Source organism: Poecile atricapillus, chromosome 6 (assembly GCF_030490865.1).
Source record: "Poecile atricapillus isolate bPoeAtr1 chromosome 6, bPoeAtr1.hap1, whole genome shotgun sequence".
Classification (NCBI taxonomy): Eukaryota; Metazoa; Chordata; class Aves; order Passeriformes; family Paridae; genus Poecile; species Poecile atricapillus.
Genome location: NC_081254.1, coordinates 9043624 through 9060626, shown reverse-complemented (window position 1 = coordinate 9060626; position 17003 = coordinate 9043624). Strand labels below are relative to the sequence as shown.

General features: G+C 38.5%; 1 protein-coding gene across 12 annotated transcripts in view; it reads right to left on the bottom strand.

The window, feature by feature from the left end:
• The window catches only part of RHOBTB1 (Rho related BTB domain containing 1), a 66635-nt gene that overhangs the window by 30681 nt on the left and 18951 nt on the right, over positions 1-17003 (bottom strand). For 10 of the 12 annotated variants that reach the window (XM_058841080.1, XM_058841088.1, XM_058841093.1 and 7 more), the window contains 2 exons: positions 6358-6559; positions 5913-6016 (listed from right to left, as the gene is read on the bottom strand). The exons of 1 other annotated variant lie outside the window; for it this stretch is intronic. In XM_058841080.1, the coding sequence (XP_058697063.1) occupies positions 5913-6016; positions 6358-6549 (296 nt within the window). In that variant the 5' untranslated portion in view covers positions 6550-6559. Of the gene's footprint in view, positions 1-5912; positions 6017-6357; positions 6560-17003 lie in introns of those variants that run through there. One more of the 12 variants, XM_058841091.1, reaches the window with a different exon arrangement.

Genomic DNA, 17003 nt, shown 5'->3' with positions numbered 1-17003 from the left:
CTGAAATATTCTGGATGTCACATGCCAAGTCAGGATTTATATCAGTAAGACATAAACCTGAGATAAATGCAGAACAATGAAAGAAAATCCTGGAGCAACTGAAGGTACAGGGCCCACTGGAACATGTCTGATCAACTCAGCCAAACACCAAAATACACAAAAGGGGCTTTTAAGACATATCAGCTGACTGCTGCTTCCAGACAACAGTCAGAAAACTAAATAATGAGAGATAAATTCACAAAACAATGGAGAAACCAGAAATGCAAGGAAAGGTGGGCATTCCAATCTTATTGGTTATTGTAAGGAGGCAGCTTACAGATAAGAACTGCATGCACACTCTTTACAGAGAACCAACTAACTGTCACCAAAGACACTGAAAAAGAATAAATGAAAGAAGAAATGAACCATTTCTTTACAGCATGTTTAGAAGAAAAAAGTTATTTCCAGGTAGCAGAGGATATGAGGATGGAACAGGAAAAAATTAGAAGGAAGGTCCAAAGTTAGACCCCAAAATTTATTAAACGCTTAATTCTTTGAAAGTACTGCTGAAGCCAAGGAGGGAAAAATCCAGAGAAGATGAAAAAATGACAGGTTTTGGTTTGTATCCAGTATGGGAGTGGCTTCTGAAGTCAGAGAAGACATGGATACTGGACATTAGGAGATGCATCTCTTTCTCTGTGGAGAAAATATGGACTTTTATATTTTTTGCTTTCTTTGGGCTATCACCAAAACCAGACTCCTTCTCTTTTTAAAATTTAAATTAAACTATCAAGAAATGTTAACTGGTAAGTTGATGTAAAAGTTATTGAGAAGAACTCATTTCAAAACAGTCATAACTGGTTGTGCAGAGTGTTTTCCATGGGAACCCACAGGTTTCAGGAAACCCACACTGAGATCCAGAGACCCTTGGAGTAGAAAACAGCACAAGAAATCCACCTAGTACCTATTCACAAAGAAATAATTCACTAAGATCAAGACAGAAAATAGTGTCCTATACTTATAATTTCCAAAAGATTTTGATGTTGCCTTGCAGCCTTTCAATGTAGAGCCCAATTGCCCCCCTTCCACTCAGTCCCTGACTTAGGAAAGCAAGACAAAACGTGAAATTATGTAATACCACAAATAACAACTGCCACGTACTTTTTTACTCCTTAAGGAAGGCTTAAAGCTTTCTATTATACATAAATTACATATATATCAAGTTGAGCTTCAGGCCCACCAACAGCCATTTTGCACACACCTTTCTAAAGAAGAAATTCCATAGCAACCTCTTTCTACTCACAGTATGGAACCATGGTGGGATGCAGAGGAGAAAAGTAGGTCTGCATTAGTTTCAGTGGCCTAAGTATATAAAGCATTTACTTCCCCATCAGCTGAATGAAAAAGCCTCAAATGTTCACATAAAAAAACCAGTGCATGCACCCAGCATATCAGAATAAAGTTACTGGAGAAAACTGTCTCTGTGAACCTCTCTGCTTATTTCAGTCTTTCTTGGGCCTAAGTCAAACTCAAAAGAGAAAAAATCATAACAAATATGTTGTAAAAATATTTTTCAAAGTTCTTCATGATCCCATGATGAAGAACCTGAATAGCTTAGAAATAACTGTAAAGTAGAAGGGGAGGCTCACAAATGTGGGTAGCTGAAGATGATTTGAAGATACTGCTTGTCGCTTTTTGTGGCAGAAAAACAACAAAAGGAAGCAGCCAAGCTGAGACACATCTGAAAGTAGCTGGATTCCCCGTCAGCTTGCTAGAGAAGCAAGGGACTCTGTCCTGTGTCTGTTAAGTACCTCTGCTCTAGAGACATCTGTAAGGATCCCTTCCAACCCAAGACAGTAATGGCTTGTGAAGCACAGGGAGTGTGTGAGCTTTCATTCACAAGGCACTTCTGAAACCTCAGACCTTCTCTGAAGAAAGGAGAGGAGCTGCTGACCCAGTCTCAGTTTAGGTACCAACTGCTCCATGACAGAGGGCACTGATCTAACTAAAAGCAGACCAGGTAACTCTGTGAAGCCACAAACCTCACCCTAATCTCACTGAGTCTGATGCATGCAAATACCATTTTACATCAAAGCTACCTTTGTTTTGTTCTTACAGAAATAGCATAATAATTATCCCTTGAGGAAAAAAAGTCAGAAAGAGGTTGGTAGAAGTCTTCAGATATTAGTGATTAACCCTTTCTCATGGACTCCTTTCAGCAGCATTCAGAAAGTATATTTTTCGGGATTCAACTACATTGAAGCAGCTGGTGAAAGGAATTGTAATCACACAGAAGAAGTTGAATGCATGTGTTCCTCTGCATACAATACCCACAAGGCTTACAAAATCCATTCACAACAGCGGAAATACTCTGAACATATTTTAAGAGGCTCTGTCAGCAGTCTAACAGCAAGACTCATTCCCATTTGTAAGTCATGAGGATAAAGCTGTTTTCTATCCAAGCTGTATGAACAGATTTTGTTTGGTCTACAGCTCATATTTAAGTTACAAGTAAATAAGTCATCCTGGCTGAATTAGCTGACAACCCCCATTCATGGTATTGAGAATAAATATTTGATTTGGACTGAATTAACTCATTGCAGGTTTTTGCTTATATTTACACATACTACAGCTGCATGTTCAAAAACTCAGGATATGGAGGCTTTTTATCAAATTAGCCAAACATGTTTACCTGGGGGAGTGGGGAGAAAAAAACAAAAAGAATGCAAAAAGTGAGAAAAAGAACTACGAGCCAGCTTCTAGAATTAATTTGAACATGATGATATGTTGACACTCTTATTCAAAACCAGATTGGACAGGAGGATGGAAGACAGTGAATCCTGACAAGTTGAAATGTAAATTAAGATGTTTTCTCTTTACACTTGCCTCCCAGAGAAACTGCTACAGAATACCAACATGGGCTTTAAATGAAGTTCACACCTCATCTGCAGGCTTCGAGAATACAACAGCATCAAGACTAGATTGTTATTACACAAAGAGGCGCCTGGGAGCTGGAAATCAATACACTAAATTATAACCAAGACATTATCATTTTACAGCATTTTGGGATGATTGTGCACCAAATGAAACCCGATGATTATTAATAAATGACTACTTGGCATCACATACTGCCTAAGCTGAACTGAACAGGATATTTCCAAAACTGAAGCACTAAAGGGGAGAAAAAATGTCATACTGTAAAACTGTAGCAAATATTTCCACAAGTCTCTGCAGCCACATCCCCCTCAATCCCTTAAGCTGTCAGGAACTGTTTCCCAAAGCTCCCAGAGGAGTGTGATTATTAAACTAAACACCATTAAACTAAACACCACAGAGCAGAATGCAAGCTGATCTCACTCTCAATACTCCCATTAACGGATGGCAGAGAAACATTAACTATTCCATCCCCAGTGGCATTTAAATGTTTCTCTCATTCTGCAACACAGAAATAGTGGAAAATATAATCCTTTCCTCATTCTCCTTTCATGTTTCTATCCATGAAAAATAAAGTTAAGAAGGATTTATCTGTGCTACAAGTCCTATTAACTATTCACTCTGTCTTCTATAACATAATCTATTTATGCAACATTTTCTAAAACTGTATGGAGCAAACTTTTCCAGTGAGCAGCAGGTGAGTTAATGACTTGCTGGTTCTTGTTACATCAGGTTTAGAACAATTAGAGGTCTTGGCTGAATTTTTGCTGGAGTAAACCTTCCCCTGCATAAGGTGCAGATGCACAGAATTTTTTTAAGAGAACCAAAGGATTATATTATTGTATGATCCTTCAGACAATCAAAACATGGGGCACTTCCAGGTGTAACCTTGAGCAGTCAGGCATAAAATAGGTCATTCACTGTATTGCAAGACTTGACACAGCTGACTAGACTGACTGCAGCTCAATGTACAGAGGTGATTTAAAATAAATTCCTATAAATATGAACATTAATCATTGAAAAACTCTTTTAAAATACTGAAGATAAAATACTAAACAGTCTGCTTTAAATGCCACATTAATATTTTTAAAACAACCAAGTACCTAAGCAGTGCTTACAATCACAACATTTTAAAACTGAAATTCTATTTATAAAGTATTTCTTTTGAGCTTCCAGTTAATTTCTTCATTAATAGAAATTTCTTGCAGAAAAAAACACTAACAGGAGAGCAGGCTTCCAGAATAGCCTTTTAAAGCTAATTAGGATATAGAAAACCTCATTCTACACAAGTTCAGTTCTGCTAACATCACAAACGAATCACTGTGCTCATATGCTTAATCCTCAAGATCTCAAGTTATTCACGTCCTCCTTGGCGTTTGTAGGATTAGAATCTAAGTATGTTGTTTCCTCCCTCTCCCATCCTGTCAGTAAATGTGGGATCAGGGTTCAGAACATGCCTGATTCTGTTCTCCTAATCTCCAGTAATCTTCTCAGTGACACAGTATCTGTTGCTGAATATTGGGAGGCCACATCAAAGTGGAACAGTAAGCGGAAGCATGAAGTTACATCCAAATTTATCAATGCAGGGTCCACATGCTGCCAAAAGGTAAAACAGTATCTATGGACATCTTCCAGTAGCACTAAATACTAAGGTAAACATTACCTTAAAGTCCATAACTTCTCTCACAAAGTTTATTTACAAACGGTACAGGTTGTGCAGCCCAGATGTTGCCACTTTAGCTCCTGACAGAAAATTCCAGGTAATTCATGACTCTGAAAATTCAACTAACAGTGCTGTACACAAAGAAGGGTTTGTACAAACATACAGAGTTCTACAGCCTGAAAATTTAATGGGTGGATACAACCAGCAGAACCCTCTACAGCATTTCTAAGGGGTAGAGAATAGAAAAGACCATCCTCCTTCAAAGTCACTTGTGTCATCAGGCAGCACAGAGACAAGAAAAACAGCAAGACAGTATATTTTGGCCACATGCAATAGAAAGCTGGGGCTGACACTCTACAAAGGGCATTCCCAGCTGGAAAAAAAAGTGTCTGTCTGTGAAGGTCTGACCAACTGCAGTGATTGAAGCAGCTATGAAAAGGTTATGAAAAAGTTCAACATGGTGAAAAAAATATGAGGACTGAGACCTCTCAAATGTGAGTTATGAAAATATATAAATATATAATAATATATAAAGGTGGTCCAAAACCCACCTTCAGCTCAGTATTTGCCTAATACAGCTGTTCTGCTGTCTGTACTGCCACAAGGTCAGATCTAATTAAACAAACCAGAAAGACTATCACTGGCTTCAGTCCTTGCTGAAACTATGCTGAACTTTTACATACATATGTATATATACACAAATGTATAATACATGATGGAAAAATCTAGATCACATTAACCTAAATATATATTAATTATATATGTATTTTTTAGAATTTCCAGGGTTAATTGATTCACTAACAGACATATTTATAGAAGAAAAACCTCAGCTTTAATTAAGGAAATACAGAAAAGCCTCATCTTTCATGAATCTGGCTCTGCTCTCAAGAGGTTAGCTGTCCATTCAACATCACAGCTTTTAACAAAATAAATGTTTAATTGAGTGAGAGTGATATTTCCCAACATCTCTTCCTTGTTTGTTGCTTGTTAGGCAATTACATCAAACACTGCTTACACAGGCAGAGAATGCTCATGTTCAATTTTGTGAAACTATGATCTTATTTTGAAGAATGTTCTTTAAAATTCAAAATAGGACAACAGTTGTTGACAGAGCCTAGCAGGCTGTTCAAGGAAATGTAGCATAGTAAAACTATGCTGCTTTTTAAATATTTATATCTTTTTAATCCTTGCAGCACATAATCCTCTTTGCAGTGGGCGGGAACATGAATACTTGTGATTGTTATGTCCTTACTTTTCAAAATTCAGATTTGCAATTTATTTCTACCCTAAAATTTGAACACAAGTATTTCTTAAAATTTTGCTTGGATCAATTTACCTTCCATAAGCAAAGCGCCTGTCTTTGTGGTGGTCCCCAAAAGTATCCCACAGCCTAAGGGAAACACTCACTTCATCCACAACATCTCTTGAGCGTTCAAGGACCTAGAACAGAACACACAGAACATTCTCTTTCCCTCCATCATACAATTACTTTCCTAATCCACCCCATCAAAGAGTCCAAAACATACTAGGTCAAGGGTCTATCTCATGTAGCTTTTACCAAATGATGTATCTTATAAAGCAGGCAGAATATTTATCTCCCTAAAAATAGGTTTGAGAAATTACTTTAGAACAAGAGGTATATCAGGCCATGGCTGCAGTAGAGGTCACTCATAAAATACTTGTGAGCTCATTGCTGCATCCTGGCAGGGTAAGGCTTGCCAATAAACAATAGCAGCACCTCACAGCATGTGCTGCACAATTTGCACACCTGCAGTCCTTACCTCCTGGCAGACACGGTACTGATCAATGGCCCAGACGGTTGGGACGTGCGTTGCCAGCAGCTGATACTGAGTCAAGGTTGTGTTGCAGGCTCTGGCACAGATCAGACGAGTCTTTCCCACTGCATTATCTCCAACCACCACACACTTGATAGTTTCAACGTTGGGTCTTTCGTAGTCCATGTCAATGTCCATTTATCAAAAACTGGAACAAGACAGTTAAACTTGTTTTCTACTTCTGTGTGAAAATAGCGCTGTTTAGAATCAGAGCCTTTTACTTCCACTTCTTGAGAAATGCCTGGAGACAACAAACTCTTAAGGAAAAGTGTGTAGTAAACTGTCCCAAAGTAAGCCAGCCAGTCCTTTAAATACTGCTCAGTTATGCAAATACACAACTATTTGGACTGCAGTGGTTTTATGCTGTTCACATGCTATTTTCACTTTGGTTTCTGTAAACACAAGCCTGTTTGCAGAAGATAGATCTTGGTGAAACAAGGACAGCTAGCATAAACTTACCTCTTCCTAATACTTTTTATGCCAGGAGGAAAAAAGCCTGGGCAGCAGTGCATTTAACCTGAAGGAGACCAGTATAAACCTGCCTTCTGCAATCCTACCCATTCAGGATTTGATTTAGGGCTGTCCAGACAATATTGCTAACAGCAAGTCCAACAGATGGCTTGAGCACACAATAAAACTCCCTTGTAAGACGACTCCAGAGACTGTTCACTACAAAACCACAATTCCCATTATATCCACAAGTATCACACACTCTTAATTGTCCAAGGAGAAGTTTGTACAGATCATGGGCTAAAAGGAAACCAAAGAGCCACACAGGAACCTGCAAATATACTTATCTATATCTAGAAATTATTTTTGATGTGAAATAGAAAGTGAAGTTTTTTGAAGATACTGTCCTCATGGAAAGTTATTATGGAAACTATTTCCTTAAATATTCTATGGCAACATATTGAACAAATGCATGGATACAAAGGCAAGCTGGAAAAAAATGGGTATTTGAAAAACTAAAAACAACTCATGCATGTTTACTACAGTCTGTCATTTTCACATGTAGGATCATAGTTTGATACATCTGAATTTGGTTTTCTAATGCCTAGCAATCTGCTGAGCAAACTGGTCTCTGCCAGGGAATCGTAATCAAGGAGGGAGAAAAGGGAAAATACAATTCACAAGCCTTTTCAGGAAGTCCTGCCTAATAATTGTTTCAGCAAGGAACCTACAGCAATTTAATTGAAACTGGTCATCATCTGTAGTGATGGTGTCCTCTTTTCTGAGAAGAAAGCACTACAGATAAAGAAATCCAATTATTTAATTACTTTATTAATATTTACATCTCATTCACACTAAAATATAAACTATATATTAACTGTTGGGCTGTTTAAAATAACAGATTCAAGCTATTTGGTATCCATTTTTCACTGTCAGAGGCACTATGTCTGATCTAAGGAAAAATCATGTTTAGTAACTGCTAATCAAACACTGATTTTAACTTTATTCTTTTTCATTATTTAAACTGATATACATCAAGAAACAAAAGTCTTTCCTAGAACTCAAGGTTACCCACTGAGATAAAATTTTGATTATGGACTGTGTGCTAATAACTATAATGGCTAAGGCACGTTTGTAATCTTTATTTATGTGTGAAGGGAGGAGTTAGGGATGACACAGACAAGGTGCAAGAGTGATTTTTGCCATAACTGTGTCACATTGATACTTCCACAGACACTGAATGCTTCTGGAAATGTTGCAGCACAGACTAGCACATGAGAATATATTTTGAAGTTACCCTAATGGAGACTGAAACGTGGGGCCAGACACTTTGCATCCTGGCACAAGTGCATGGTTGCACAAGCAGAGCTTTACAATCCACTGATGCAGAGCAAAGAACACAGCTTTGAACACACACACAGACACACAGACACACACAGGATCGACCACATGTGAACCCTCATAGCCTCGTGATACCGACCTGCTGCGTTGGCACAAGGGTTTGAACTGATAAGGACAAAGCTATTAAGAAGCAGTCTTTATCCCTTCACCTGGCTTGTAACCTGCATCCTGAGAGGTTGCTAGTTTTGAGTTAAAGCACTCCAGAGGTTTCCAGTTCCCTATCAGTGATCCAGCCTCAGCTGCCTGATGGATGTAAGCTCCCATGAGGCTGATACCTGGGATGGCCATAGGCTCTGTACCCTCTCTGTAACTCCAAACACAAGAAGAGAACCAAGTGCTAACCCCTTGTTCCTCCAGCATCCATGGGAAGGATACAGTCATGATACAAATAAAAGTACAAAAGCAATATTTTTTTTCCCCACACTACAGAGAATGTGGCATGTTCATACACCACAGCTTCATAGCAGGGCCTCAAATGAGTAGCAAAACCCTGAGAGCTTTCAGCACATGATCTTAAAAAGTTTCAAGTCTGAGAATAAACAGCAACCCCTTTGACATATTATGTGGTATTAAATTACTTCATATTTTATTCATGCATGGACTAGACATCACAGATGGAATGTGGAAATGTTTACAAGGCTAGAAAGCAAAATGATGGAGCATGGCTAGCCAGTGTGTCTGGTTGGTTTTAAACTACCAAGCAGAGATGCCAAATCAATTTTTCTTCCAACCCAATATTCCATTAAAATGCTGTTACACAGATTAGCTGTGGTATTATATAACAGTTTGATTTAAAAACTCCTCCAAAGTTCTTAAATGGTAGTTCTGCAAAAATGTGTTTCAATCAGTAATAAAATATGTATTAAGTAAAAAGTCTGGAATCTTAAAAAATTTTCAAGACGATAACAAAGCCAGTTTAAAATTAACAGGCAAATCCAAATAAAAGTAACTAGATAAATCAGTGCAACTATCTGAGAATCCTAGAAAAGGAACACATAAAAAAAAAAATTAAAAATTACTGGGGTTTTAGTTTTCCAATATACTTAATAACTTAATTAAAGCAACATTATCAGCAACAGGACTGAAACACAGCATGCCTGAATGCCCTGCTGTAGATCAATGGCAATCTAATGAAGATATTTTTAGCATTACTCAATACTGCACAGGACAGAGATTAAAATAAACTGGCAATAAAAACAAAAGTACAGCTCTGTGGCTGTGTTAAGGAAAGTTCTTAAATACCCTTCAGTATCTATAATGTAACTATGTGTTAAAAATGCAGATAACTAATATTGTTCGCTAGCTTTCAGGAAGGGTTTAAAGCAGAAATAGCTCCTGAAGAGACTGACAGATGGAAGCCTGGACAGATATTTAGACACCTCAAATAAAACCAGATGCTAACAACAAATTACAGTACAAACAATTAGCAAAACAAGTTGATTAAATGCTAACAAATGTAGCCAGATGCCTTCTGGCTACTGGAATGATTAAAGCCAGGAATACATACAAGATCTAAAAAATACAGCCACAGTTAGTTTTTTTAAGCCTCTAGGTTAAGCTGGTGCTAAACCTATTATATAATCACACTGATTAAAAATGCTGAACATGTATTTACAAAACTAGAATTAAAAAACAGCAATAAGACAATTAGATTGGAGCTCTGAAAGTCTGGTAATATCTGGGAACACCAACTGGAACTGAAACTGAACTGGTTAGACAAGAACAAAGCAGTGTATATAAGGATTTTAAAAAAGGCATAACATTCTAAGATCAACTAAATACTTGCTAAAACCAACCTATGACCAGCAAGAGTTTAGTTTACCAGCAAAACAAAGCAGGGTAAAACTATGAGGAAAGTTACTGGAAGTGTGACCAGTCCCAGAAAGGGCACTGACAAAAAAGCCAGAGAAAGACAGAAAGGCCATCAAATGAGGGGCAGCAAGGAACCTACCTATCACCATTTCCAAAAAAAAGAAGCACAAAATTCAGCTGCTTAATCCAGTTCTGAAGAAAGATGAACAGATGGATGAAAAAGGAAAAAGATGCCTGTAAGAATAACACAGGATCTCAAAAATCTCTTAGGATGCTCTATTTTTACATTGTCACCTCTGATTGTTTGCTGATGAAGAGAAGACAGAGGCAGCCAAAAAAGCATATGTGAGTAGGCTCAAGATCTAACATAAAGCCATTGAAATAATTCACTTGATTAGCAGTTAAGAAATACTCCAAATGAAGCTGATTTATTTTCAAAGAAATATAAGGCTGCTGTTTTGAACCACAGCTTGCAGACTCCTCAGATTGCTGTGCAGTGCTTGGTTTTTCATTTAGTTTTTCTTCATTGAAAAGGAATGAGTTGTTAATGAAGGAGTTATTATTATCACTATAAAACAGTTGTGGTTGCCATAGCATGCAAGTTGGTCAGCCTCAATAATGAAACACTCCCTTTCTAGAGAAATTTTCCAAATGATCTGTAGATGAAGCACGTCACTTGATTATCTAGTCCACTGGTACAGACATTAAACACAACAGACACACACAGTTCCACTCTCTGTATTAGTGTAGATGTATTAATACACAATAAACAACCAGATCATAACGATTAACTTGTTTTAAAAATGCAGTTTAATATGTATATGCAGTTTAATATGATTGTATTTCTCTGCTAGAAGCAAAGTGGATAAAGATCCAAACCCAATAGCAAATTGCATGTGGAGGATAGGAATCCTCCCCTGTGGATCTCTAAATGCCCACTTTGAAATGTCCAGATGTTTAAAATCCTCATTTAGCATATACAAAACATAACCAAGATTTTTCTTCAAAGAACATTACCTAATTATCAACCCTTTTCTCTTCAGCACAAAAAAAAAATCACAAATACCACAAACAAGTCACTAGGAGTGTCTACATTAATCAGTGATTTTGGAGTGATCCTGAAGCCATTTACTTCTTAACTCTGTATTTATAGGACCCCTCATTTTATTTAGCTCTTGTGCTAAGAGCAAACTCTTCAGATGACTGTTCAGAATGACAGCATGTAAGAACATTGCCTGCTCAGTGGAGATTTTCTTCAAGCTATTCCATGGGAAAAAAATAAAATTAGTATTTTCAACCTCTGTCAAGTAATCTGACCAAACATGCAAACCAGGAGCTCTTTCATACAAAGGAAGCACCAACCAAAATTAAAATGTCACTATTTTACTAAAGAAATCTAATGGAAAGAGACGTCAAAGTCTAACATGACTTAATATGAATGGTGGACATGGGAATTATCTGAAAAACTCAGGCCACCAGTAAGGCAATAAGATCATCAACAATTATCCCCAAAAAACACACATTCCTGAAACTATATGAAAGTGCATTTGTAACTACTCCATATTTCAATCTATTGTGCAGATGTATTTTTTAGTATAGTTTTGGAGTGAATCCTTCAGAGAGCCATTAGGCAATAACATGTCAAAAAGAATATAAAAAAATTTACAAGACTATGCAACACTCTTGCCTCCATCCCCAAGTTGCAAAATTACTGCTTGCAACCATGGAAACTGGAAAAGGAGACACAAAATGCCAAGTTCTTCAGGCACTGAAATCACTACCTTGCAGTGCAGAATCCCAAGGCACCAGCACGCTGGCAGGGACTAACAAACACATGAGCCAGAATAAGCATGTGAAATGCTCATTCTCAATATATAACCTACCATATGTTGTTTCTGAATTTTTAGTGGATTAACACAGATATGCCAGGGGACAAAGCAGGAGGAATTAAGTGTTCACTTGTGCAAGAGTGTAGAATTCACAGACAGCTCTGATTTGGGGAAAGGTTAAGGGCCAAAAGGCTGTTTTGTGTTTTGGTCAATTTAATCAATGAATTTAGGGCCCCACCAAGTATATTTGTGAAGTTAACCACAGCATGGGATCAAGCAACAGATGAACTACCAGCTGCTGAAAGACCATCACAAAACAATTTTTACAAGGTGCACATTAATATTAATACTTTAATAAATCATAGGAGGCCTGCTGGGGAGACTGGTTTCAAAAGGAAAACTATTCCTGGTCAGCATCAAAGAGCTAGCTGGTGACAAAGGGTAGTAAGACTCAAGGTGGGATCAGATCACTAGGTCATCAGGGGACAAAGGTGAGCATGATGCATAGCAGGCTGGATTCTTGTCCAGGATGAAGGAACATTACCCTATTGCCATTATTTAAGGTTCTGGCAGTTTACATGGAAAGACTGAAGAGAATACCTCAGAAGGAAGCAAAATATTAACTCTGGAATTTATCACTGACTTGCCCTATCTGGTCCATCAGCGGAAGAAAACAACAGATACACCAATGACTGGGGAAGGAGAAAAAACCTTATATTCTAAAGCTGACTTTATTGCAAGTGCAAGACTCTGGCATCTGCCATGGGTAGAAAGAGAAGGGCAGCTGATGGAAATGTTTCACTGCACAAGGTGATAAATGAGATAACCCTGGTTGTTGCTGGCCACAAACAAGAGTGCAGGTCAACAAAAAACACCTTTATCTTTCACAAGGGCAGAACCTGGTTCTACCCCTTTTCTTCTGTCCTGGGATAGCTTAGGGCCAGTATCAACAAAGAAATAAATCGCTCAGAATGCTGCTAAAATTTGATGCAGCTGGAGAAGTTAAAACACTGAGGCTGTCATCAAGAGAGACTCCACTAGGCTTGTCTGAACCGGCTTCTTTTGTGTCAGCTTTTGATCAATAAGCATCAGATTCATTTCTGGATTTTCTTACTTTTTAAAGACAGAAGTTCTCAGAAGCTTCTATTCAGCTGCCCTAATCCCAACTCTATCCCTAAAGTTTTAAAAGGAATGAAAAATTGACCATGGCTTCACATAGAAATGAAAGGAGCAGCCCCTGATAATGATGTAAAGTTGATAGCAGAACTATCTCTGATATCTAAGAACTAACTTAGAGATGTCTCTAAGTTGGCTAGAAAACTTCTCAGTCAAATGATCACCACAACCCTCACAGAAATTGTAGACAGGGAATTCCTGGTTTGCAGCATCAGATACCTGTCACTCTGCTCTTTCTCTGCCTGCATGGCTCCAGATTTATCTGCTTCTGTTAATTATTAGGATACTTCATCAAGTCCAACCTACCTCTGTGATGACACAAAAACTTTTGATGAGTAAGAATGAGCATCTCCTCAGATGCCCAAAAATCAGAGATACTAATAAAACACAACACATAATGTATAAACCAGACTGCCCTCTGCTGAGGGCAGACAGCTCAATAGCTGAGAACGTAAACATACAGTTTTAGGCACAATAATAGATTCTCCTGAGCCTCCTCAAAGAAAATGCGGCTCATAAGAACCTGTTTTTGTGTTATACATACTCAGTCTATCAGACCAAAGAGACTCAAATGTAGAGTTCAGCATTAGACTTGAGCTATGTCAATTATCTGACAAGTTCTAGAAGACCTGAAGGGCAGAAATCAACAAGCTGATTACAGTGAGCAGCTTACATAATATTTTGACCTGTGACATACCTTGGGATATCCTTTGTGATGAGATCATTGCCCTAGAAATTAATCCACATGGCAGGTGAAGGACATTTAACCATTTCAGTAACCTCACGTGTGGGAATCTGGGATGAGTGCTTGTTACATGGTGGCAGAGCCTGCGGCACTACCACTCCTCCCTTCACTAATTTTTCAGAGTCTACCCCAAGAACAAGCCACTACACAAGGCAGTCCCTTGTGCCTCCATTTGCTTATTCTTTCTTGGCATACACAGAGATGCAGAAAACAGTGCCCATAGTGGACCCATCCCTGGAAAGGGGGAAAACATTCTTATAGCTGATACATGACTGATTTAAGGCTGGCACTTCAGCTTTGCCTATGCATTTTGTGAGCATTCCAGATATACCTGGCTACAACTGACTATTCATTCCACTCACCAGAGATAATCATAGCAGACATAAGGAACTAGGCAGTGACCAAGATCTGGCGTTACTGTGGGTCGTAATCCGTCACACCATCACAAACCAAAATTAACGCTGGCTGACATGAATAGAAGTGGCTGAGAACCAAGTGCCTGAAGAACGGACAATACCCATTGATGGTGATAACCATCACCAAACAGCTGGCACTTTTTAAAGCAGTCGCCCATAAAAGGCACACAAACTCCTCAGATCAGTCCTCCTTCTGCAACAGAAAATTATGTTGCAGGAGCTGAATAAGGGTGCACTACTAATAGCATGTTAATGCAGCTCAAGAACACATTTCTGAAGCAAATATTCCATGGTTTGGTTCATATCAGGTGCGGCCAGAGTGCATAAACTGAATTCTGAAGGTAAAGGTGTGCCACCCACCAGTGATAATCATTCAGTCCATGGGACCAGATTAAAGGCAGTCTGAAGTAACACCCTTTGTCCCTGAGCTGTTTGCAGTGTGCACACTGGATCTTCAGCACCAATTTTTTCATTCCCAGGTCCCCTGGTATTGCATCACATGATCCATCAGTATAGACAGAACATCAGGTGCTCTGATTCCTGCTTAGGTATTTGTATCAACATAACTGGGGCAAAGCTGCAGCTGAATCCTTAGTGACTGCCATGCCCAAGAGTATCTGGGATAACACACACAACTCAGAGCTTAAAGGAAGATGGGTTCAGGGAAAAGTCTGACTCAACACTACTAGGTTTCATGGTACACCTGATTTTACTCTTTTGTAATTAAGATGCTTGTGCAGTATTAAACTACTGATATTGTAGCAGAGGTTGTTAATGATTGTACCCACATATAGAAAACAGGTGTTGACACTGTATGCTGTTCCTAAGCAATGTTCCCAACAATACTGAAAGAATAACAATAATCACCAAACAGGCATTCTCACAACTTTTGTGCATTTATGTGGGAAAAATATTTATCGAGCTTCACTAGAGCTACAAAGAATATTCCAGAGACACTGGTGACCTTTTAGCACAGAGAGCTGTTGAATTCACTTTCTGTACTTGTTCTCATTACAAAAGATAGAATCAGGCTCTTGCTTGAACTTTATGTGACATTTCTTATGCATTCTCTTGTTTGTTAATCAATGATCTTAGAAAGTCTGTGATTTTATTCACTCCCAGACATTACTACCACTAGGAAACTACCAAAGTAGAGTGAGACCTCATAATGACAGGAGGAAAAGCCCACCCAAGGACCTAAACACTGACAAGGAATAGCAAACACTTCAGGATGGCAGACTTCAGGTAAATGCTAATTTCAGATCATGGGTCAAGTTCTGCACTTATGTCTCAAATGCAAATCCAGCACCATTAATGGAATAGTGCAGGAGGCACATAGATGCAGGGTTTACTTTTAGTATCTAGTGCCACACAGAGACTCATTTGCAAAGAAAAAAAAAGTTTAAAAATAAGAAAGAAATTGCTATCTTGTGTCTTATGTCAGACAGAAAGGAGAGGAAAACAGAAAAGTAGAACAGAGATGGATGGGAGGCAAAGGGAATCCATATTTTTATCTCATGACCTGCCTGTAATGCCAAAGAGCCCCAGCTATGACCACACACACTGCAGGTTCACCAATTATAGCTCATGCACCACTCACTCAATCAGCAGTAAGTTCTGAGCTCCTTTATGGAAACCAAATCAGTGATCCAAGGATACAATCACTCGGTCTCTGAGCTGTTCTGCAAGTCTGCTGTATGCAGCAAGGACACCTGAGCTTTCCCTCCTTCCCAAGCACATACTTTGCTCTACAATGTTTGTATATTTTTCTGGCAGGATGGAATGGAGCAACAGAGTAGTATGTAAAACACCTGTTGCTCCTTTGCTTCTCCTCCTTCAAGACTTCTCTGTCCTTTTGTCCCCTTCAGCACAGGGTAACATCTGGATACAGGACTTAAGCATTTTTCCAGCAAATAAAATGTATTAACAAAGAAACAAACATCAGGATTTACTGGTCAAGTGATCAGCTCTTCCTCTCAGCCTAATGCTTTACAGTATTTATGAAGCTTGGAGTTTTAAAAGGGCAGGAGTTTTAGAAAGCTTCCCAGAGCTAAAATTTATGTTTATTTCTTCTGGGATAAAAATACTTCTGTGTATCTGAGCCTGTCCCAGATTATGTATACTTAAGACATAATCTTAAGTATTATGTCACTTAGATAAAGAACCCTAGTACTGAACTCACTTTTTTTTAGTTCTCTTAATAGCGTGTAGATACATTGTATATCTGAGAGATAGAATCAGGTGTGCAAATGCAACATGCATGGAAAGAAAAGCATAACCTAATGGAAGAGGACTTCAGAAAAATACTGAAAAGAAATGAAGCCATTCTGTTTCCATGAAGTGTGATTCCTGATCCTGAAATATACCCTGTACTGAAATATTACTACTTAGACTGAGCAGTCATGACAATTCTTCAGTGTAATCCTAACAACAGCAGATTTTTCCCCTCATGCATTATTTTTGCCTAGAAAGACCAGCAGCTAAAGGACTCCCCTTAAGCACACTGGAAAAGCTAATTTACACCTCAGCTTCTATTACAGCTCAAGCTATTACAGCTGAACATTTGGCTTCAAGTCAGCTGTGTGTCCTGAAATAGTACACAAACTGAGGATGAACAAAGTCATTGAGACTATTCTGGCATCACTTCCTTGCTCTTGCTGTGACCATATGCAGAGCCTCAAGGGCTTTTTTTTATTATTATCATTTTTTAAACGAGTATATTGTTGCCTTCAGAGTAGTGTCTTGACCAATAGACAGCAACTC